The sequence below is a fragment of the Cryptotermes secundus genome, unplaced genomic scaffold (assembly GCF_002891405.2).
Source record: "Cryptotermes secundus unplaced genomic scaffold, Csec_1.0 scaffold441, whole genome shotgun sequence".
NCBI classification, from domain to species: Eukaryota; Metazoa; Arthropoda; class Insecta; order Blattodea; family Kalotermitidae; genus Cryptotermes; species Cryptotermes secundus.
In genome coordinates, this window is record NW_019727400.1 from 890,231 (window position 1) to 914,108 (window position 23,878).

Here is a 23,878-nt window from a genome sequence, read left to right on the forward strand (position 1 = left end):
ATAACTTTTCTTAAGAAACTTATCGCCGGTCACGTAGCCGAGCGGTCTAAGGCATGGATGTTTGGTATGTGTATGTGTTTATTTTGTGTTTGTGTTGTTCTGTGTTTAGGTATAGGTCTTACGACGAGCTGATCAACCGTCCAAGGAGTCCTATCGTCTGTAAAATGACCAAAACGAAAAAAAAAGAACAACCTCGGCACCGTAAAAGTATAGCAGGAACGGATTAAGTAAATAAAAATAAACTTACCTCCGCTTAAATTTCCGCCGAAGAAATCATCAATAGATCTTGGCGACTCCAAGTCATCTTCACCCCCTTCTGAAGGCCCTGGACCAGAAAAGTCGATAAGGAGGCCGTAGGATTTCAGGAACCTCTCCACTTCCCGCAGAGTGAACCGGAAGAATTTCATGAGCTCAGAATCGGTCGAATCTGGTTTCAGTCCTGGGAATACCACCCCATCATTTCGCGCAGCATCAGCGGGCGATAATGGTATAAGCTTCATAGGTCCCCATAGCGGGAATTCTGGGTTTTTTGCAGTAGCGTTATTTCCTTTTTCTTCAAATGGTGGAATCATTTCGTGAAAATATTTTAGTATCCTAAATTTGGCACACGTGGATATATCTTCAGCTGTAATACACTCCTCATGAACTTCGTCTATATATGGATCCTCCGACGAGTAAGTGTTGCCGCTGGTTATATTGTTGGCTGTGGCAATGTTTTCGTTCGACTTGAAGTTTAAATATTCACTAATACTTAAAGCTTCTGTAATATTATTTCTTGTAATAATAATGATAAACATCGGTACAACAATGTCAAATATAAGCGACTTGTTCTTATGCATAGTGAGAAATCGTTTGATATCCTTCAGTTCTTGCACTTTGAATATTTTCTTCCTGGTGTCCCTAGACCAAAATGGAGCTAATTGCAAGGTATATACTTCAGTGATCTACTGGCTATGAATACAAAGTTCTTCAGCAAATCATCTTATATTGAGAACGGAAAGGAGGTCATACATTCCGTCAAAATGTACTCGTGTGACCAGAAGGTGTCCGCTGTAAAACTAGTGCATGGTTTTCCACTTGGTGGGGTAGGATTTACTAGTTTAAAGGGGAAATTGAATGTTTAACTGCCCTTTTTAAAAAATAAACATATAATATGTTGGATAAGTAACAGTTCGAAATTGTTCATTTAAATATTTTCATAAAAAAAAAAGTGGTTATGCATCATCAGAACAGGTTGGTTGAGGGGCAAGATATCAAATCCAAAGGCGGGGTCTGAAGAGCGATTGGCCAATCACAGGATGGTATATCCAACTTCCGACTTTAATGTTTGTACTGCCTTAAAGCGAGGGCATTAGTTCAGTCCCAGGAGCCGCAATAGTGACCGGCAGCAAGATTCCAGTAATGAGGACGCAGGATCGCGATACGCATTCCCCCCATGTTTTTCTCTTGGAGCTGTAGGTGTGAAATAGTGGCAGAAAGGCTGGATAAGTCATACATTTTTTACTTTAAACTTGATGTTACATACGTACTAAAATTATTGTCAGTTTATTATGTTGACGTATTAAATATATGAAATTATAAGTGAAAAAAGTAAAAAGTAAAGCTATCCCTGTAACAGGCCGTGAAGGCCCATCGGGTTGTGAGACGTTGAAGTTCCCACATTATCTAAACAATCGGCTCAAAGATGGCGGTAAGGTTGTCAGCCTTACGCGCCGGCTGCGCTTTACTCCCTATGAAAATTACTTAATTAATTCCTGGTACTGATTTCTGTTAGAGGCTGAGTCGACCCCAGGGCCATAGTGCTGCTGGAAGGATTCGGTAAATTGAAAAATGCAGTCACATCATCGGAACTGCTCAATAATAAGAAAATTTTTAGGAGAAATACGCACTTCCGGTAACCTTTTCGGCAGGGTGCTGAAGAGAATATTTGGGCCGAAGAGAGATGAAGTGACTGGAGGTTGGAGAAAACTGCATAATGAGGAGCTTCATAACTTGTACTCTTCTCCAAGTATAATTAGAATCATCAATTCAAGGAGTGTGGGATGGACAGGGCATGTAGCACGAATGGGGGCGAAGAGGAATGCATACAGGATATTGGTGGGAAAACCAGAAGGAAAGAGACCGCTTGGAAGACGAAGACGTAGGTGGGTGGTTAATATTAAAATAGATCTCAGAGAGAGAGGATGAGATGGTATGGATTGGATTAATCTGACTCAGGATATGACCAGTGGAGGGCTCTTGTGAAGATGGTAATGAGCCTTCGGATTCCATAAAATGATGGGAAGTTCTTGAGCAGCTGCACAATTAGCGGCTTCTCAAGAAGGGCTCAGCTCCATGTCTAAATCTTATATTACACTATCGAGGCCGAAATAAACATAGAAATATTTACGAAGACATGTGCATGTAAGAATATATTCAAACGCCTGGATTTTTTGACGTGATATCAAATACAAAGAACAAAATGACAGAAGTAATCTGTCCTTCCGTACAGACATTCAGTGTGTGTATGTACGAGAATTTCACAAAACATCTCTTGCAACTAATAGTGTTATAATTCTTGCAGTTGTCATTCGAGTAAATAATAGCGATTTTAGAGTTATTTACTTTGATAATATCCTCCATAATTACATTGTGTGTTACGAACTAATGACCGTATTAAACAAACTCCGTGGCATATAGTCTGCAAGCGAACTATACCGACCGAACGACCGCCGGTTTTTGGCGAAGTTAGTACCAAATTTAGTCGACAGAGGGTGTCGTTTGGTCAACGCAGCGCATCACCACGGCCATTAATTTCGGCTTTCTAGACCGGAAAGACGGGATTACAGTATTCAGTTAACCCGATGTACAGTTGTTGTCTGTGAGATTTGTGAGTTAATCAGTGTCTGATATCAGTTCTGCAGCTTCTTACGTCAGCTGCATTTATTATTAGCTACAATCAAAATTATCTTCGTATGCCTGAAAATCCTTTCTACAGAATATAGATATCATGCCAACTGGACGAACTTTCTACACCAATGTTTGATTCTGGAGATATTTCCTGGCGTATTTCTTCAAGGTATTTTATACTACATGTATTCTCTTTGTTATTCTCCTCAGAACTTCTCGAATTGAACTTGAGGCGGACAGAGTGGCAACTGTGTTAATGGAAATTCATTATATTCTGAACATTCCTATTGTGTTATTTGAAGACACCGCCTCTGTGCTCTAGTGGTCAGAGTTCCTGGCTACAGATCCAGAGGTCCCAGGTTCGATTACCGGCGCTGCCAGGTTTTCTGAGAAGTAGTGGATCTGGAAAGGGGTCCGCTCAGCCTCGTGAGGATAATTGAGGAGCTGTTTCAAAGAAATAGCGTCTCCAGTCTAGAAAACCGAAATTATCGGCCGTGGGGATCTGTTGCGTTGATCATGCGACACCCTCTATCCGCAAAGTTTGACACTAACTTCGCCGGCAAGCGGCGGTCGCTCGGTCGGTATAGTTCGCTTGCGGATTCGAACCACGGAATTTGTTTTTGTTGTTTAAAGACACTGTTGTGACCTCGGAAAACATTGAAACCAAAAACATACGTCAGCTGTATGATTTGGTGCTAGTTATGCTCCTCTAATTGTCTCAAAGGATGCAGACAATGTGTTTAAATATGCTGAAACATCTGAAAAACTCTAGCCATCAGATGTTGCCATCCTGATTTTTCTTATTAAAAAACAAATGACAAATGTAGAAATGAATCTGTTTAAGCCGCTGAGTATTCAATTTTTTTTATCATCTGTGAACTAGAAACCAGACAGCTAAGGTGATTGTGTTCGTGAAAGAATTGAACTATTGTGAGGATGATATGTTATTCTGTGATCGTTTTATTAGCTCAGGAAGAGATGAGATGCAGAAAGATTCATTTACGGGTGCAGTTGACATATTTTTTCAAAACGACATTTTGAATCTACATAGATATTGTGGCGTCCCGTCTAGGGCCGGAATATTTGGAATCAGAACGCATCCATTGCTACACAACGGCTAGCAATTCCTAGGCAGCGAAGCCTAGGAAATCGTTACCCCGGTAAAGAAAGTCTAACAATGGAATTTCTACCGTTACACGCGAACTATTTGAGGCAGACACGTATTCCCGCTTTCATTATTAACCCTTCGACAAGGTATTCCCTATTCAGTCCGAGGGCAAGTTATAGCAGTGCAACGTCGGCCAGAGACCAGCAGAATTTGTTTTCGACTTTAGCTGGAGGAAGTTCTCATCCAACTAGAGCAGAAGAGTTCTTATCCGACTAGAACAGAAGAGTTCTTATCCAACTAGAGCAGAAGAGTTCTTATCCAACTAGATCAGAAGAGTTCTTATCCGACTAGAACAGAAGAGTTCTTATCCGACTAGAACAGAAGAGTTCTTATCTGTCTAGAAAGAAGAGTTCTTATCCAACTAGAGCAGAAGAGTTCTTATCCGACTAGATCAGAAGAGTTCTTATCCGACTAGAACAGAAGAGTTCTTATCGGACTAGAACAGAAGAGTTCTTATCTGACTAGAAAGAAGAGTTCTTATCCAACTAGAGCAGAAGATTTCTTATCCAACTAGAAAAGAAGAGTTCTTATCCGACTAGAAAAGAAGAGTTCTTGTCCATCTAGAACAGAAGTGATGTAACAGTGAAGAAGAAATGTCTAAAGGACGTTATAAGTGGAGAACAACTGTCAGTGTGAGTGTAAAGTGACTGTCCAATAAAGGCATTCGTTCAAATCCGAGAACCCACACAATTTCTTGTCGTGTTGCCTAGCAAACACGCGGCAATATTTATTGCGTGTTGCAATGTTTCCTACAATGATAACTGCCAATTAGATACGCATAAATAAATACTTGATGAACTGGCCAGATACAAGTACACTATTTTCACTCCGTATCTTGTGAAGTTGATAGCAGTGGTATCCCACAATAATTACTAGAGTCAGTTTTATCACCCTTCTTGTGAACTGGTACAATAATAGACTCCTTCCACTGATCAGTGAATTTTTTCCTTATTCCAAATAGAATTAATTAGCTTATGAATCTTAGGACGTAATATTTTACCTCCTGCTTGAATAAGTTCTGCCGGAACTTGATCATTATCTGGCTATTTATGTGTTTTCAACTTTGCGATGGCAAGTTCAGCCTCAAGACGGCTAGGATCAGGTACTAACGGCTCAGCTGTATGGATTTCTGTCTGCCTAACAACACTGATCCTATGCACATTCAGCAACTGATAGTAGTAGTAGTACCTCCACCTATTCAAACTGTTGTGGGAATCTGCAAGCCGATCACCATTCTCATCCTTCACTAAGTTACTTGTAGGTAGGTAAGCCATCATGCATTCATTTGTTTCTCACGATCTTGTCCACTATCAAGACTCTGTATTAATTAAATTAATGAAATTTATTTATACATGCACGTATGCTTTTTCTTCAGAAAATATTCTTTAGTTGTAGAGAGGGGTTTATTCCGGCTGTGTTTCGCTGCGCCGTGCTTTGCCTTCAGATGCATAGGAATGCACTCTATTTACAAGAAAAGTCCATTAGTAAATTAGAAGTGAAATCAAATACGGCATGTTTCGAAATGCGACATGTATTGATAGCTAATATAATTTCGTGTTTTGATAAATATGAGTAAATAAAGCCTAAAAATCAAAGCGGATTTGAACATAGTAGGGCAAAGTTAACAGGATTTCCCTATAAGTGTGATTGTGTCCACGTTTAATTATTTAAAATTCGTCGCAAGACCTATATTGGGATATAAGTTTGTCGTTTTCCCGATCCTTAATTAAATGGAGGTTTTAGTAATTTATAGATGTGGCACCGATCCAGCAGGGGAAGATACATTTTCTATGGAAGGGGAATGCGAATCATGAATTAGGTAAAGGTTTTTTTTTTTTTTTTTTTTTTTGGANCGCAAGAGAATCGTGTCAGCAGTTAAGAGCGTACAGTTTGTTAGTGATATGATGTTGTACTAAGAGGTCACTGGTGCCATATCATTGTTATGAATGTTCATACCCCAAGAGAAGCTCGTATTGACACGAAGGACAGCTTCTACGAGGAACTAGAACGTGTATTCGATAATTTCCCTAAACAACAGGCGAGAGAAAACCGCACAATGAGGAGCTTCATAACTTGTTCTCTTCGCCGAGTATAATTAGAATGATCAAGTCAAGGAGGATGAGGTGACCAGGGCATGTAACACGAATGGGGGAACAGAGGAATTCATATAGGATATTGGTGGCAAACCCAGAAGAAAGGCCACTAGGAAGACCAATCGATAATATTAAAACGGATCTTAGAGAGATAGGATGGTGTGATATGGAATGGATCGAACTGGCTCTGGATAGGGACCAGTGGAAGGGTCTTGTGAACACGGTATGCAGTGTTTATACAGTAAATTACACACTGATTTCATACTCATTTCAAGGAATTGACATTCAACCACCTGTTCATATTCGTTATTCTATCATCAAGGTCTCTTAGGCTGGGGCCACACGAGCGCACAAAATGCGTCCGTTGTAACGAACGTCATGACGTCCGTTGTAGAAGGAAACAAGGCAGACGAATGCTACGCTTTCTTTGGTTCCATTGCAGACAAGAAACTACGCACCGCATTCTGCAACTGTGTTGTGTCCTCAGCAACGGTCGTCATAAAGTACATTCGTTGCAACGGACGTACTTCGTGCGTTCGTGTGGCCCCAGCCTTACAGTCTCCATACTGAAAGCGTCGTTAAATAACCAACTTAAGATAATCATCTCAGTGTGTAATATGTTATAATAAAACGCCCTTCTTTAAATGTCTTGACGTGATGTGATCATTTACTAGGCAACGCATCGGTAAACACATTCTCGTGGTAACGCAGTCAACAATATGACCTCGGTTGCTTCCATTGTTACGAGCTAGCCTATATAAGGAGCCTTGCAGACAGGAGCGAGAGCAGTCCAACCCGTGTGGAGGCGGGGGTCGAATACCTCCACCGTGACCCTGCGAGTCGTAGGAGGCGACGAAAAGGGAAGTCTCAAATTTGAGACAGTAATATATGGTCTCGAATACCAAGGGACTCGGACCCGAGAAATACTGCGCTGGCAAGAACCAGGAGCATATACAAAAGACAGACCCGTCCTCTCGTCAGAGAGGGCGCCCACAGAAACAAGACCGTAACTGTCAAACAGTAATAAATATCTGGTCATGAGCCCCAGGAGGGTGCTCGGCACCAAGACTTACTGATTGACTGGCCGTCAGTCTCAATGTGACTTTGACTTTGACTTGAGCGAGAGCAAGCATATACGTACAAAAGGCATATCCGTCCTCTCGTCAGAGAGGGCGCCCCACAAAAACAAGACGGTAAATGCCAGACAGCAATAAATATCAGACAATGAGCCCCAGTTGGGGCTCGACACCAAGACTTACTGACTGACTGACCGTCAGTCGCAATGTGACTTGGACTTGGGAGCGAGAGCATTCGTCAGACAGACGTCGTTCAAGGCAGTTCAATGTGTGGGCAGTCATTCGTCCTTCGTCTCGCTGGAAGAGAAGGCTCTCTTGGTCCAGTAAGGAATGGAGAGAGCCGTAGATATTCATTGATTGGGAGCTGTCAAAATTTGTTTTAATTCTAAAGAAGTGCCAATAAACCCAGTCATCAAATCCACAACCCGTTATTATTAGTCACGCTAACCCTGATATGTGACAATGTTTTAGAATCTGATGACATAATGCTCACGAATTTAAAGGTGGATTTTTAATATTTTGAATCATGATATTCATCTAAATAATATTTACTCCCACGTTGCAGAAACTACACAGCGTCTTTATCATAAAAATCAACAGGTTAATGGACTGTAATAAAATATTCGCTATTTAATGTCAGAATCACCGAACCAGGTGATCGCCACCGCCATATGTGAGCCGATTGTCTGGACAAAATGTGGGAGCCTCGACGTCTCACAATCCTATTGGCCTCCACGGCCTATTACAGGGATAGCTTTACAATTTTTGTATTAAATACTAGCGAGTTTTTTATTTTCCACAAATTACAATCCTCGTGTTTAATTAAACCTAATTTTGCATTGAATTTCCAAAACTCTCTCTCTTTGTGCAATTTATTACATTTGAAGGGCTATGCTACAAGCTTGAAGGTCGCGGGTTCAAGTCCCAATGAGGTCATTGGATTTTTTCAATTGACCTCATCCTTCCAGCCGCACTCTGGCCCTGGGGTCGACTCAGCATCTAACAGAAATGAGTACCAGGAATTAATTAAATAATTTTCCTAGGGAGTAAAGCGCGGCTAGGTCGTAAGGCTGACAACCTTAACGCCATCTTTGGACCGATTGTCTAGATAATGTGGGACCCTCATCGTCTCACAACCTTATAGGCCTTCACGGCCTGTTACAGGGATAGCTTTACATTTACTTTTTACTTTTACGAGAATACAACACTCACCTACCTTGCTACTTCATTCGCCTTGTGTTGCTTGTCGGGTAGGTCTGTTGTGCTTAGGGCTGTGTTAATTTGTGCTCGGTTGTAGCTGTTCAGAGCTGCTCAGAGTTCTACACGTCCACCCAACACTTAATTTTTTGTTTAGACCCCCCATGTATAGGAATACTGTGTAAAATTAGAAAACCCGTGTTTTTCAAAGTTTATAAATTCTGAGTACGTACCGAAATGTTCTAATGTTTGCTTTATTCGAAATCAACCAATTTTAAAGTTCTTGAATGTATGCGAATTACATGAATATTTCCTTACCCAACCTTCTATTCAGTGGGTATCGAAGGCTCTTTCCCCGGGGTTAAAGCTACCGCTGTGTGAAGCTGACCACTAACCTCCAACTAGTGTCGACGTCAAGAATGCGTGGATATTTATGTGCTTCCACACCCCCATGCAACTTTATGGCGTACCGTTTAATTAGTTAAGCACAGTTAAGCACCTTTACCATGAAGTTCAGTTAAATAAAATGCAGTAGGAGAACTTTTAATCTAATTCCTGCAACTTGTAGTCCAAATCCCTGTGACAAGGTAGTAGGCCGATAGTTGAGACATACACGTATTTCCTTGCACAAGTTCTGCAGTTCAGCATGACGTCAGTTTCGACTAGAGGAAAATAAGCCCTTGGTAGTTAGGCGCCTTAAAACTCACTCATTATTCCATTTAAATTTACGTAATTTTTAGCACTTCCGATAAGTAACATTCAATAGGAAATATGGCTGAGCGCTACAGTGCTGGGTTTAGGTACTATGAAGTCGATGTCGTAAATAATCTATGGCGGTAGCGATCGTAGCGATGTTCGGCGTAGAATAGGTAAACTGTTCGGAAAGATGGCAGTAGTGTGTGTTTTACGGAAGGAGGTTGGTGTTATTGCAGGTGACAGTTTCGTATAAGAAAATATTGCAGTCTGTTAAATAACTATAGACTCAGTAGTGGAGAAATTAGCCCATATTTCTTTTTATAAACAAGCTCTAATAAAGGCGTCAAAATTTGTCGAAAGAAAGCAAAGAAGGCCATGCCTATGGTACGTCAAAAATACATTTTAACCACTTTTGAATGTCCTAGTAATAATCACATTTTGTGTCAAAATTAGGTGGTGTAGTAAAGGTATTGCTGTAGCAAGAAGTGTGAATTCTAAACTTTTAATGTCAAAGATGGAGTATTGAATTTAATCTAATTTCATGTGTTTATTTATATTCCAGAACCACACGAGTACAACTCCACTGGAAGATATGGCTGCTGCACGGGCAGTCAACCCCAGTAATCAATGTTTGAAAGTGTTTGTGCAACGAGATTATAGTGAAGGAACCTTAGTAAAATTCCAGACTCGTTTCCCTACGGAACTGGAGGATAGGGTGGGTAATAGGAGACAGTTTTTGATATTGAACATATTATTTTTATTACAGTTTATTATAGCATTTTCATGTTGAGTAGTGCAGTTAACATTGATTAATGCTAGGTAATGTTCTACTGTGAAACATGTGTGTTATCCTAACATCACTCTGGTATGGTTTTATTGTTAATTTAGAATTATGACATTGTCTTTCAAATATTGAAAGAAATCTTGATACCATATTTAATCTGAACTGAGCAGTGTATTAGCTGAATATGTATGGGATGAAATTCAAAGTGATCCAATTTACAGTGTCTTGTAACCTTTCTAGGCAAATTGTAGGATCCTTATGCAAGTTACCATGATCTCTTTCCTACCATGTCCTTTTTGTCCTTGAATTCCACATTACATTATGGACAAATTGGTATTCTTTCATTTCATTCATTCTTTTATTAATCCTGTAGATCATGATACAATGATACAGGACAAGTCTTTCAGCTAATATACATATATCAGTAGCCAATATTCGCGAAATCATCGTTCAGATAGTCCTCCATTGAGTAATAGCACCTCATAATAAGTAACTTCTTCATTTCCCTTATGAACTGGTTTTTGTTTTCTATTTCTTATATGTTGTTAGGCAATTTGTTGTAAAGGATACAGCCAGCTACTGAAGGATTACTATTATAAAGTTCTAAGTTGTGCCCATATATATGATAGTCTTTATTATTTCTTGTGTTATATGTATGTATTTGTTCATTCACTGTGCAGTTACACTTTTTTTTACATATAGGATTGTTTCTTGTATGTATAGCGAGTATACTGTTAGTATCTTTAGATTTCTAAAGCTATCCCTGCACGATTCTAGATGTTTTAGCCCTGCAATGTATCTTACTGCCCTTTTTTGTAGTATAAAAATTCTTCTAGTGAGGGTCTTAGCACTATGTCCCCATACTATTATTCCATAAGATAGATGAGGATATATATATATATTATTTATTATACTGCAATTGGGTTTTAGCCCAGTGGCAGTAGTACACAATAGGACACAACAGACAAGTAACACACATTACACTAAGTGACAGCACGTTCAAACAAAACACAATACACAGAACACAACAATAAGGACATCCTACCACAGTGAATACAAACCAAATACGATTAACAACTACAACAATTACATAGAAAGACAAATAACTGTAACAAATACAACAACAACGACATCCTACCACAGTGAATACAAACCAAATATGATTAACAACTACAACAATTACAGAGAAATACAAACAACTGCAACAAATAGATCAAACCGTAATACAACGTTCTTCTTTCATTTAAATTGAGTATTTTAGATAGCCTGTTAATTATGAACAGTTATGGCTAATTCTACTGCAGGTATTTTCAATGTGTAATTCCCAGCTCAAGGTACTATCTATTACTACCCCCAGGAAATTTGTGCTTTTTACATTTGATATTTCCCTGTTCTTTATTAGGATTTTTAGATTACTTTCCTGCCTGCATTGTTTTGTCTGGAAGAGAATATAGTGAGTTTTAGATGGATTTATAAATAAGTTATTTGTCTCAAAGTATTGCTCTACCACTCCTGTATTATCTGAAGTCGTCTTTTGGAGCTCATTCATATCTTGCCCTACATTCAGTCTTGATGTGTCATCAGCATACATTATTAATCTGCCTTGTGTTAGATGTGGGATATCGTTTATATAAAAGATGAAGAGTAATGGGCCAAGGACCGATCCCTGGGGGACTCCGTATCCTACTGGGAGGCTACTTGACAAATATTCTTTCATACAATTGCCTTCTGTGTGTGTTACTTTTACGTGTTGAGTTCTGTTTCTGAGATAGGATTTGATTAGCTTATGTGGTATACCACGGACTCCATATTTGTATAATTTATCCATGAGAATGTTATGTTGAATACAGTCAAAGGCTTTTGATAAGTCTAATAGTACACAGTTGCATTTTATTTTATCATTCAAACTTTCTATTATGTTTTCAATAATTGTGGCAATTGCATCGTTAGTAGATCTATTTTTCCTAAATCCAAACTGAGATTTATTAAATAAATTGTGTTTTTCTAAAAATGCTATGAATTGGTTAGCTATTACTGTTTCCAGAACTTTTGAAAGGGCAGGTACAAAAGTAACTGGACGATAGTTATTTGCATCTTCTTTTATCCCGTTTTTGTTTGGTTTGACTACTGATATATTTAGTTTAGAAGGGAAGATGCTTTCTCTGATTGATGCATTGACCAATTCTACGAGTGGCTTTATTATGTAAGGTGTACCTTTTTTTTTAGCAGATATGGTGAGATGTCATCAAGTCCTGCTGATTTTTTATTCTTCATGCCCTGAATTACTTTAATCAATTCAGTCTCTGTTATTTCCAATATGACAAGTGAATCTTTTATGCTTATATTGTTATTACTAGTTTGTGGATGTAATAAATTTTTGTCAAGTATAAGTTCATTTACAGTTTCTATGAAGGTTTTGTTAAATATGTTACATGTTCTGCTCGGACTTGGGACTATTTCATTTCCATCTTGTAAGTGTATATTATTAGTGAGAGTATTTTTTGGTAAGCCTCTTTCTCTATTAACAAATTCCCACAATATTTTTGGAGTGTTATAACATTCTGAATGTAGTTTGCTTTTGCATTTTTTAATATTACATTATATTCCTTTTTATATGCTTTATAGATGTCTATGTTCCTGAGTCTTACTTTGCATATGAAGATTGTACAAATCCTTTAGTCTTGTTCTTGCTGTTACAGCATCTTTTTTATCAGGGGGCTTTTTGATGTACTTATGGTATTTCTCCTCAGTTTGGGACAGGCTATATTAAAAAAATAGTTAAAAATGCCATAAAAAAGAGTCCCATTTTTTCTACCTCATTTTCCCTGGACACTTCAATCCAGGTTTCAGTTTGTATTGAAGAACATACACCTATTATATTGGCTTCTGATATATTCCTGACCTCTTTGTAACATCTTGTTTGTTGTGGTACAGACATATTAACAGTTATACATTGTGCAAAATGATGTGAAAGTAGGCTGTTTATTACCTCAGTATGATAGTGTTTAGCCAGTATATTAGTTATGAGGCACACACAAACATTGACAGGTAGAGAATGTAGCATCTCTTCACCTACAGTACTTTAAGATTACCCTCGCTTCCCGACCAGTAAGGAAAGAAGGTTTTGTGAAAATATTTATGATAAATATTCTCCAGGGATTGAAAATAGAGAACTTCTTCTTCTTCTTCTTCTTCTTCTTCTATGCCGCAACAGTCCGATGTCGGGCCTTGGTCTCCCTTACCAAGCCCCGCCATTCCTCTCCACCCTACGCTGATCTCTTCCAGTTCCTTACACCCATTCACTTCTTCGCATCTTCTTCCACTGCATCAATCCATCTAGTTCTTGGTTTCCCAGCATGTCTCCTGCAGCCTATTGTACTATATAATATTTTCTTTGGGATACGCTCCTTATCCATTCTCTGTACATGCCCAGCCCATTGCAATCTTTTAAACTTTATCATCACTGAGATCTCTGGCTCCTTATGTAATTTGTATAACTCTTTATTATATCTTATTTTCCATATCCCATTCTCTTTTATTGGTCTATAAATTCATTTTAGGATTTTCCTCTCGAATGAATTGATGACTGATTCCTCTTTCTTGTTTAGCGTCCAACCCTCACATCCGTAATAAAGCACCGGTCTTATCATTGTTTTATATATTTTTGTTTTAATCGCTCTGTGCATACATATCCTTTGATGTAAAAACTGATAGTAACGAGAAATATGCATTATTTGCTAGTTTTATTCTTCTTGTTATTTCATGATTTTCCTCTCCATCTTTATGAAATTTTGATCCTAAATATACGAAGTCTTCAACTATTTCTATCCCGTCCCCTTCCATATCAATTTCTCCAGTTTTCCTTGGATTCCTTCTGGATTGTATCAACATTTTAGTTTTATTTACATTCACCTCTAAGCCAGTTGTTTCTGCTATGGTCTTTATTTCTTTATATGTTTCCTTCATTGCTCTTAGGGATCTCGATACTATAATAATATCATCCGCATACGCTACTGTGGTCCTTGTGTCTACATTACATTTCCTCACGTTATATTCCAATACCAAATTAAATAGTGATGGTGCCAAACTATCTCCCTGTTTTAATCCTTGATTTGTCTTAAAGCATTCTGTTAACTGGTTCTGGATTTTAACTTGATTGATTGTTTCTGTCATGGTTAAGTTAATTATTCCGCTTAGTTTTGTTGGAATACCAAAAGTAGACATAATCATCCTTAATTTCTTCCTTATTATTGTATCATATGCTTGTTTAAAATCTATGAAGCATAGGTAAATATCTGTATTAAATTCCCAGCATTTCTCCATTATTTGTCTCAGGGTGAATAAATTGTCTATTGTTGACCTATTGGGTCAAAATCCTGATTGATATTCTCCTATTATTTTTTCTATGTATGGATCCAGTCTCTTTTTTAGTATCCTTGTTAAAATTATATATGCTATTGGTAGTAATGATATACCTCTATAGTTACTACATGTTAATTTATCCCCTTTTTTAGATATGGGACATATAATGCTCTTTCCCCAATCTTCTGGTATATTTTCTTCTTCCCACACTTTATTTATGATTCTGTGGAGTGCTCTTATTCCTTCTTGTCCTCCTGCCTTCAATAATTCTGCTGGTATGTTATCTCCTCCTGGTGCTTTATTTAGTTTTTGTTCCTTTAATGCTTCTTCCACTTCTTCCTTTGTTGGGGGCTCTATTATCTCTTCCTCTTCCCCTTCTCCATCATCTGTAGTTTCTTCTTCATTGTCCTCATTATCTTCCATATTCTGATTTTGGTTTAATAATTGTTCAAAATATTCTTTCCATGTATTCATAATCTCTGTTTTATTATTTATTAGAAGCCCTTTTTTGTCTCCGATAAATTCTGTTTTTGGTTTGAAACCTTCTTTCATATATTTGATTCGACCAAAGGCATTTTTTGTTTTGTTATTTTTGAAGTCTTCTTCCATTTGCAGTAATTGCTCATTTAGAAAGGTCCGTTTCTTTTTCCTGCAAATCTTGTCTGCTTTCCTTCTTGCTTCTTTATACACCTCATTCTTGAGGTTTATACTCTCCCTACATACCTCATCGAACCATTCTCTATTATCCTGTTTCTCTTGATATCCCAGCGTCCTCTCAGCTCCTGTAATTATTGCGGTTTTAAAATCTACCCATATCCCTTCTACCGTTACTTCTTTATTTGCTCTATTGTCATTAATTTCTTTAATTTTATTTTGAAATGCTTCTGTCTTATCACTCTCCGTAATCTTGTCAATATTAAATTTCCTAAATTTCTCATACTGCTTGGATCTTTGACAACTTATTTTACATCTATATTTAACCTGTACTAAGTAATGATCACTATCACAGTTGGCCCCTCTTAATGTTCTTACGTCCAGGATATTCGTCGCAAATCGCTTCTCTATGAGGACATGATCTATTTGATTGAAGGTTGCTCCATCCGGTGCTGTCCATGTTCTTTTATGTATATTCTTGTGCGGGAAGTATGTAGAGCTGATGATCAAGTTTTTACTTTCTGCAAAATCTGTTAATTTTATTCCATTATGGTCGGTGAACATAGAGAACTACTTCATAGTATTATAACCACATAACTTTCAGTTGAATTTTATTGTTATAAGGTATATCATAAAGCAACCTAACCTGTCTGACCCTTCTAATATATCACCAAAGTGCAGTTTTACTAGCCCTAACTCATTCTGTGTGGTGATTTATTATTTTCCACCCCTCATATTCACTGTTTCTGAATTACAGATAGAACGGCAGGCATTTGAGTATACAGTTAATCAGCTGAATGCTATGTATGCGGAGGCAGAGAAAGCTGGCTGCAGTACTTACTGCGAAGGCTGCATGGCTTGCCTCACAGCATACCTCATTTATATATGTACTGAAACACATTATGAGAAGGTAAGTACGTATAAACTCCAGATGTCAAAGAATACAGTCACAATTATCAAGTGATTGGAGAACATACCAATATGTGTAGTGCCCACAAAACATACAACTGGCAACCTGGCCAACATTTGGCCAGTACAGCTTTGAAGTGAACAGTACTCAGCGCTAATAGGAGAGGTCTTATTTTTTTGGCCAGGCTGTAGTCCTGAGATTAAGGTGTGGAGCTCTAACCTCTGATGCATTTAGACGACAGGATGCTTAAACACAAGGACGAGTCTGCTGTTGTCCTTAATATAACGAGCAGGTTATTTTATTGCTGATGTCTTAGACTTTTATTCAGAAGGTAAAAAGATAAAGTTGTACCCGTAACAGGCCGTGAAGGCCTGAAGGTTGTGAGAGGTTGAGGTTCCCACATTTTCTAGACCATCGGCTCACAGATGGCGGTAAGATTGTCAGCCTTATGCCCCAGCCACCCTTTACATGCCAGAAAGGTTCCTGGTACTCATTTCTGTTAGAGGCTGAGCTGACCCTAGGGCCATAGTGCAGCTGGAAAGATTAGGTCAATTGGAAAGAATCTACCTCATCGGGACTTTAATCCGCAACCTTCCAGTTTTTAGCATAGTGCCTCAACTAACTACGCTACCACAGAAGGTGCTGAGTTCATATCTTAACCAGCTTACTATCTCATCCTCATGTGTTTCTCATTTCGTTTGATGATATCTCTAGATGGACCCTAACTGCAGCCATTTGCTTCCAAATTATTTTCTCCTTACAATTCATCTTAATGATCCCATCTCATGTGAAACATTGTCATCACAGTGGAGTTAGATGATGTTGGATTTGTAGTTGTCATGGCAATGACTGTGAAGTTTACATCTTCTGGGTTGTAACACCATGGAGTTTGGAAAGAGCCAGATGTTTCAGTGGAAGACATGTCCTCCGTGTTCAGTGTAGAAGGGTAGAAATCTGAGCCTGAAAATGGAATTGATATGTTCTTCCAAAACTTCAACCTATGTACTTCTTTTGGCTTGTTTTGGACTTCATCCATTGTCTGGTATGTAAAAGACAAAAGGCCACGACGTTTTGGAGACTGGATCTGTCTCCGTCTTCAGGTGGGTAGGGGAGGAAGAACCTATTCAGTTGGGCCCGTTAGAGAGAGCTAGTCTCAATCACTGGACAAACCCTGGTCTGTAGAAAACAACCTGTGAACAACCGACAATGGTTCCATCAGTGGGAGATAAGAATAAAATCACAGTAAAAGACATCTATGTGCAAATTACACAGTGTTACAAACCAGAAGACTGTACTCTTTGAGCTGGATGTGGTCCACCTGAGGTTTATTTAGTATATATGTGATATTTCGGGGAAAGGGGTCTAATGCCTCCACTCCCCCATGCATCTTCATGGTGTACCATTTAATTAAGCATGGGGACAACAAATTAACATGTCCCCCAGTGATTAATTGTTGGCGTACTGTCATACATTCATTTTTTCAACATTAATGACTCTTTGGTATGGAACCCAGAACCTTTACTAAAGCTAATCTTTTATCCTGACAGCTAGACTATTTTGGGTACAGCTGATTGCCAGATAAATCATTATTGCATGCAGTCACTTTGAGAAGTTACAATTTTATAAAATTAAGCATCACTTCATACCTATTGTATGGGTCATGTAGTAGTAGCCAGTAGCCATAGACTATGCTGCCACTGAGTTCAGCAGTTAATCCATGACTCTTAGTAGATGGATTAATTGCCGAACCCATTGGCCGCGCAGTCTAAAGCATGAAATGTCTTCACCCCCTCTCAGACGCTGGGATCATGAGTTCGAATCGCACTCAGGGCGAGGATGTTTGTCTGCTTTTATTCTATGTTTGTGTTGCCCTGTGTAGCTAGCAGCCTTGCAATGGGCTGATCTCCCATCCAAGGAGTCCTACCAACTGTCTAAGATTAAGAAATTGAAGTGAAACTAGGGTTTCACAGATGCCTATGCTCCAAGTGGGAGCAACAGGAAGCAAATAGATAGCAGTAGTGAATAAAGAAGATTTTAATGAAGTGTCAAATCTGTCTTTTCTTAGTTACATTTATATGGAGACTGAAGTGAGTTCTGTTTTATCATACATGATTTTTACAGTGCCTGCGGAAGGTAGCGAAGTTCATCGTGGAGCAGAATGAAAGAGTATATGCCCCGCGGGGTCTCCTCATCACAGATCCAACTGAGAGAGGCCTTAGAGTTGTATCCTTACTGCTGTACAATCAGGACATTAGTTTGTTATCATTATTATTATTGTCCCTATTCTGAGACAGATCAATCCACTGCACACCACCTCATCCTATCTCTCTAAGATCCATTTGAATATTATCCCCCGATCTACATGTGGGCCTTCTTTCCTTCTGGCTTTCCCACAAAATTCCTATGTGAATCCCTCTTCTCCCCCATTTGTGCTACATGCCCTGCCCATGCTTCTTGGCTTCATCATTCTAGTTTTACTTGCCAATTGTAATATTCTGCAGCAAAATTATTTTTATGGTGAGGAGTTGTTAGCCACATGCCCAACGTCCAAGCTGCAGTACCACCCCTTTCAGCTTTCTGCAACTGCTTATTCGATATATTAGTAGCTACCCTCCATATCTGGAGGCTGTTTTCCCCTCTCTGCATCCTGAGGACGCACCATGCGGTGGCAAGGGACCCACTTAGCAGCTCACAAGACATAAAATATTATGGATAAAAACCGAACCATCTCACAATGGTTTGAACTCAGATCATGTGAGATTGTAAAGGCCAGACATGCAGTTTGTAATTTATTTTAGCCTTGCAATCTTTTCACTTGACAGAAACATCCAACTTCAGCAAGTTGGCTGAAGCAACACAGCTTCTGAGTTGTATTCAGGAGGTAGTTCGTTCGGAGTTTGGCTGGGACACCAACTGTCCAGGCTGAGGTTGTCCACAGTTTCCCTCCAGACATATGCCTGTATAGTACCTTAACTTTGGCAACCACCACCTCCATGCACTTTCCTTCAATTTCATTAATTACTAACAACCAGTCTCTTTATTCTGCATCATCTAGTGTACTGGCATTGTTATGAGGTAAAAGGAAGTGTTGAATTCTGTTCAGAATATTAGTTGATGGGTAAATTACAGAAATCCAGTAATTCTAAGTATAACTTACTTAGTTACTTACTTACTTATGGAGCTGGGCCCTTCTTGAGGAGCCACCAAATCTGCAGCTACTCAAGAATTTCCCAGCATTTTATGGCACCCAAAGGTTCATTACCGTGTTCACAAGAGCTCTCCACTGGTCCCTATCCTGAGCCAGATCAATCCATTCCAGACTATCCCATCCTATCTCTTTAAGATCCATTTTAATATTGTCAACCCACCTATGCCTTGGTCTTCCCAGTGGTCTCTTTCCTTCTGGCTTTCCCACCAATATCCTGTATGCATTCCTCTTCTCCTCCATTCGTGCTATATGCCTTGCCCACCTCATCCTCCTTGACTTGATCATTCTAATTATACTTGGAGAAGAGTACAAGTTATGAATCTCCTCATTATGCAGTTTTTTCTAAGTATAATTTATTGTTCATGTTTATAAGAATCTTGATGAAGAATGTTGTCTTCTGGGATGTGACGCCATGTAGATCTTGTGTAAACCGACGTTTCGGAGGAACATGTCTCCTCCATCTTCAGGGTAGAGAAATCTGCGAGCGAGGAACCAGCTTGAGCAGGTGGCTGCAGACCCTGAAGATGGAGACGATACATTCCTCTGAAGTGTCGGTTTACACGAGATCTACACAGCGCGAAATCCCAGAAGAAAGCATTCTTCATAGTTACCACCATGATGATAACCTTAAATCTTACAAGAAACTTGGTATTTACCTTAATTCAAATACAGATAGAAATCTCAATATTAAATGAACCTGCCGCTACTCGAACGTGACTCTCTCTTTCAGAATCTACCGAAGAATTTTTCATGTGAATTGTGTGTCATTCTGAACCTCCCACGCTAACAACAAAGACACGACAATGGAGTTTCCTTGTATCCATGGAATTTCGGATACTGATATCATGAGTATTTTTAACAAAGAATTGTTCATATAACTCCTGTATTTAAAGGAAATGTTTTATTCCCTTGGAAACTTTGGTACAGGAATTGAAGCCCTTTAAGTGAAGGTTTTTTTATTATTTTTAAGCCAGGGGGTGAGGGGGTGATGCTTAATGAAAAAGAGAGCAGACATGTGGTATTTTCCCTTGTAAATCTTGATAGTTTTCTTACATGTATGTATAGATGAATTGTACGACTGTGTGTAACATTGAAAACATACTGCCTTAATTTTAACCCTTTCTTTGCTCCTTGAGGGAAGGTTTCCAAGATTGTGATTTACGCGTATTGCTCCGTTGTCAGATGTCTTCTGCCACCACATATAAAGTTACTGTTGTGTTATGATCATGAACTCACTGTTGTAAGCTTTGCGTTTGTATACTTTGACTTCCTTTCTAATGTGCTGTTATTTTGTTGGGAGGTGTCCTTTGCGTAAAGTAAGTTTGATATATGCAACTTTTTGGAAATTGAATCCATTTCTGATGTCAGGTGTAAGGGATGAAGGATCTTACACTCTTGGTCATGGGTTTCACCCTTTACGTGTGATAACGGAAACAGATCCAGCTTTCAGAACATTGTGTGCATCAAATGTCCTCCAGTTAATGCAGTGCCCAACATAATATTAGTATAGTGTATCACCCGTTGCCACAGTAGAGTATATTCTGTTCCAGTAGTTTGCATATAGAGGCAATAGATGGCAGAAATTACTTTTTCCTTGTGCAGATTAATTTGTAGGTGGTAGAGGTAAGGTTGGGAATAGGCAGGAAGGGGAAGGGTTAGAGGACAGGCCACTTTGAGCATTATTTTTATTTATCAGTGGAAATAGAGCACACTACTTAATTTTATCAACAGTCTCTCAATTCCCCTGTGCAACCTTGAAGGACAGTGATGGATAGGTGGTCAGTACTGATGAATATTATGACAGTTTGTTGGATATCAGCCATGTCGTTCCTAAACCCTTTTCATGACGAACGTTTAATAAAATATTCCTTTTCTCTTGGTCAGTAGTGGGTCTGGAACAGGGTCCACTTAACTTTGTGAGGATAATTGAGGAGCTACTTGTAGCAGTTTGGGTCTAGAAAACTGAGATTAACGGCCATGGGGATCCGTTGCACTGACCACGCAACGCTCTCTATCTGCAGAAGTTGGCACTAACTTCGCCAACATGTGGCAGTCGCTTGGACGATATAGTTCGCTTGAGGACTGAAAGCCACAGAGTTTAGATTTTATTGTTCTGTCTCTTGATATGTTTCATTTAACATGTTTCCATTATTGGAAGCTACCAATCGGTTTCGTTATCCACAGGTGGCAGAAGTAGTTCCATTCACTGATCATACCAAAACCAAAGTAATTTAGACCAGAAGGTTTATTTCTGAACAAGAAATCTTGTACATAGCATGGAATTGGTGAAATTAGATTGGAAAGGGAAGAGGGCATGGCATATTCTGGTACTACCTCTAGTCCTTTCTTTTATTTTATACCACACTCCAGAGTATCCACAGGGTTCACTCTGACAGATGAAGCATTTCAGATTGTGGTGCTGAGGTACTGTGTTGTATGATTGTGATTATGAGTTTAAAGAATGAAGTTGATGAGTGACAAAACTGGGTACTGTTGAATGTAAGATAAGGATGAAGTTGTATGGAATCTAAATCTTTTGGTTGTGTATGATTGAAGCTTTCACAACAAATATATGCAGTGAAATCTTCACAGGCAATCAACTGTTTGAAGATAGAGTCGACTCCTAACTTTTCAGATACTGTCTCTGTCTTCATCGTCAGGGATTGATGTAATGATGACATAGCTGTATGTTTTGTTATACCCACAGAGGACTCTGTTGGCTGTCCCAGTGCAGACTGCTGAGTGAGATGGTCGTGATGTCCTGCCCAAGTTCATTTTGGGACAGCCGTGAGCATGCTCTGTGTGTTTAAATGTAATGTGCAACATATCACTCATCCCTCGTGAGACATGGACATGTTCTCTGAAACTCCGGATAGTAATCCAATTTCTGCATGGTTTACCACTCAAGAAGACATCTTTGCATATTGTAATGTTACAGCAGATGTTCTCATGGCAGTGACTGTGAAGATTGCTTTCTTCTGAGATGTGATGCCATGTAGACTGGTGCATCATTACCAGTGTTTCAGAGGAATGTGCTTCGTCCATCTTGAGGTTATACTCTGAAGATCGATGGGGTATTTTCCTCTTAAACACATATAACAATTTAACAGACTACATGGCATCACATCACAGAAGACGGTAATATTAAAAATTTGATAGGTCTTTAATGTAGACTGTATGTAACATTAACCCTTTAACTTATATGTACGGCTGCGCCATAGCTCAAGCAGTTAGTCACTGGCTTCCCACTGCGGTGGCCCAAGTTCAAGCCTGGGTCTGGTCACGTGGGATTTGTGGTGGACAAAGTGGCGCTGGGGCAGGTTTTCTCCGAGTACTTCGGTTTCCCCCCTGCCAATCTTCATTCCACCAATTGCTCCACAATCACCCTCACCTATCATCTGAGGCTGGTACAATAGGCCAGAAGCGGCCACAGTACAAGGGACTTAGTCCCACCCCACTAGCAGTAAAAAAAAACTTCTGTGTACTATCTGTTCTAGGCTAGCCCTGCAGTGTGGAGTTTTGTGGTTCTTGTAGGACTAAAGTTTTGTGGCTCACAGATGATTACAAAATATTCTAAAATTATTCCATAGGTGGCACTACTTGGTACTTTTAGTGCTAGCAGCCACCCAATTTTAAAATCAGACAATAAGGAAGTTTACATGTTAGTGCTTCAGCAGTAGTGCTTAACAATGTGGATATGACTGTAAGAAAATACTTTGGTCTTTCATTGGAAAAGCTGTAGAATTTCAGAAAACCTCAGTTATATTACTGTATTTACCTGAATATAGGATGGATTTTTCACCCAAGTATCAAAAAGAAAAATCTACAAATCATCTTATAATCCCACCAAACACCAAAGCATATACAAATCCATGGTGTTCTACAAAGTACAGTGTTAATTAACTTTTAAATAACCAAGAAAGGTTAGATCCCTAAGTTTTTACCATTCTCAGGGACATAACCTCAATATTCATTACTGAGCCAGTAGAAAAAGTCCTTGGATCTAAATGTTTTTGGATTATGTTGAATTTTCCAGAAAAGCATCCACTGCATTGACTATGTTAACACCTGTGTTGTACTGTCTCAGATTTCTTTCTGAATGTCACACATAAACTGATAGTTCCCCAATCATTCAGTGATTTTTTTGGTCTAATCTCTCATTCCATTCTCTTCTTTCATTTTTTCTTTCTGTCCTTTACTTTGGTAACAGCTTTTTACTCTTCTTTCATCTTTAATTTTATCTTTCACATCTTTCTCTCTTTTGAGGATATACCATGATGCAACATTTCATAATCCTGTGATAAATGCTCAAAAATAACTGAATTGAGTGGATGGCCCTTTACTGGTATTGTTGTGAGACAGTTAATTAGTGTAGTGTTGGAGCTTCTGAAATGGCAAAACCTTTTTCCTCATATGCACATATTTTATTAATTATGAAAGAACTGTGCATGACTGAAAATCTGACTTTACTTTTGTGAAACAAGACTAAACATTTTTTTATGTACTTTAGACACTGTAATTTAAAATTATGTTTCATTTATTTACTTTGTAATGCTTGTTATTTTACATATTTTGTTATTATATGCTTTTATAGTTTTTGTGCCTCCTATGAAGAGAGACCTAAGACACGTACCTACAGTTAAATGTTAATTACTAAGGAACCATCTCACTTTCCTTGACATGACCATCCTAATAATGTTTATTTAATAGTATAAATTATGAAACTCCTCATTATGCATTTTTTTGCTGCCATCTGTCATTTTCCTTCTCTCCCCTAGACACCCAGTTTTCAAGTGCCTTCATTTTACCTTCTTCCCCTAGAATGAGATGATGGCCAGGTT

At 38.8% G+C, this 23,878-nt stretch overlaps 1 protein-coding gene across 4 annotated transcripts in view; it reads left to right on the forward strand.

Annotated features, from left to right (window-relative positions):
• The window catches only part of LOC111864694 (golgin subfamily A member 7), a 405,703-nt gene extending 385,644 nt beyond the window's left edge, over positions 1-20,059 (forward strand). The window contains exons 1-5 of one of the 4 annotated variants that reach the window (XM_023852126.2): positions 9,304-9,503; positions 9,682-9,834; positions 15,677-15,829; positions 17,951-18,052; positions 19,710-20,059. In XM_023852126.2, coding sequence (XP_023707894.1) covers positions 9,495-9,503; positions 9,682-9,834; positions 15,677-15,829; positions 17,951-18,052; positions 19,710-19,754 — 462 coding nt within the window. In that variant the 5' untranslated portion in view covers positions 9,304-9,494 and the 3' untranslated portion in view covers positions 19,755-20,059. Of the gene's footprint in view, positions 1-9,303; positions 9,504-9,681; positions 9,835-15,676; positions 15,830-17,950; positions 18,053-19,709 lie in introns of those variants that run through there. The other 3 variants (XM_033751539.1, XM_023852128.2, XM_023852127.2) reach the window with 3 other exon arrangements.
• The last annotated feature ends 3,819 nt before the right edge of the window (positions 20,060-23,878 follow it).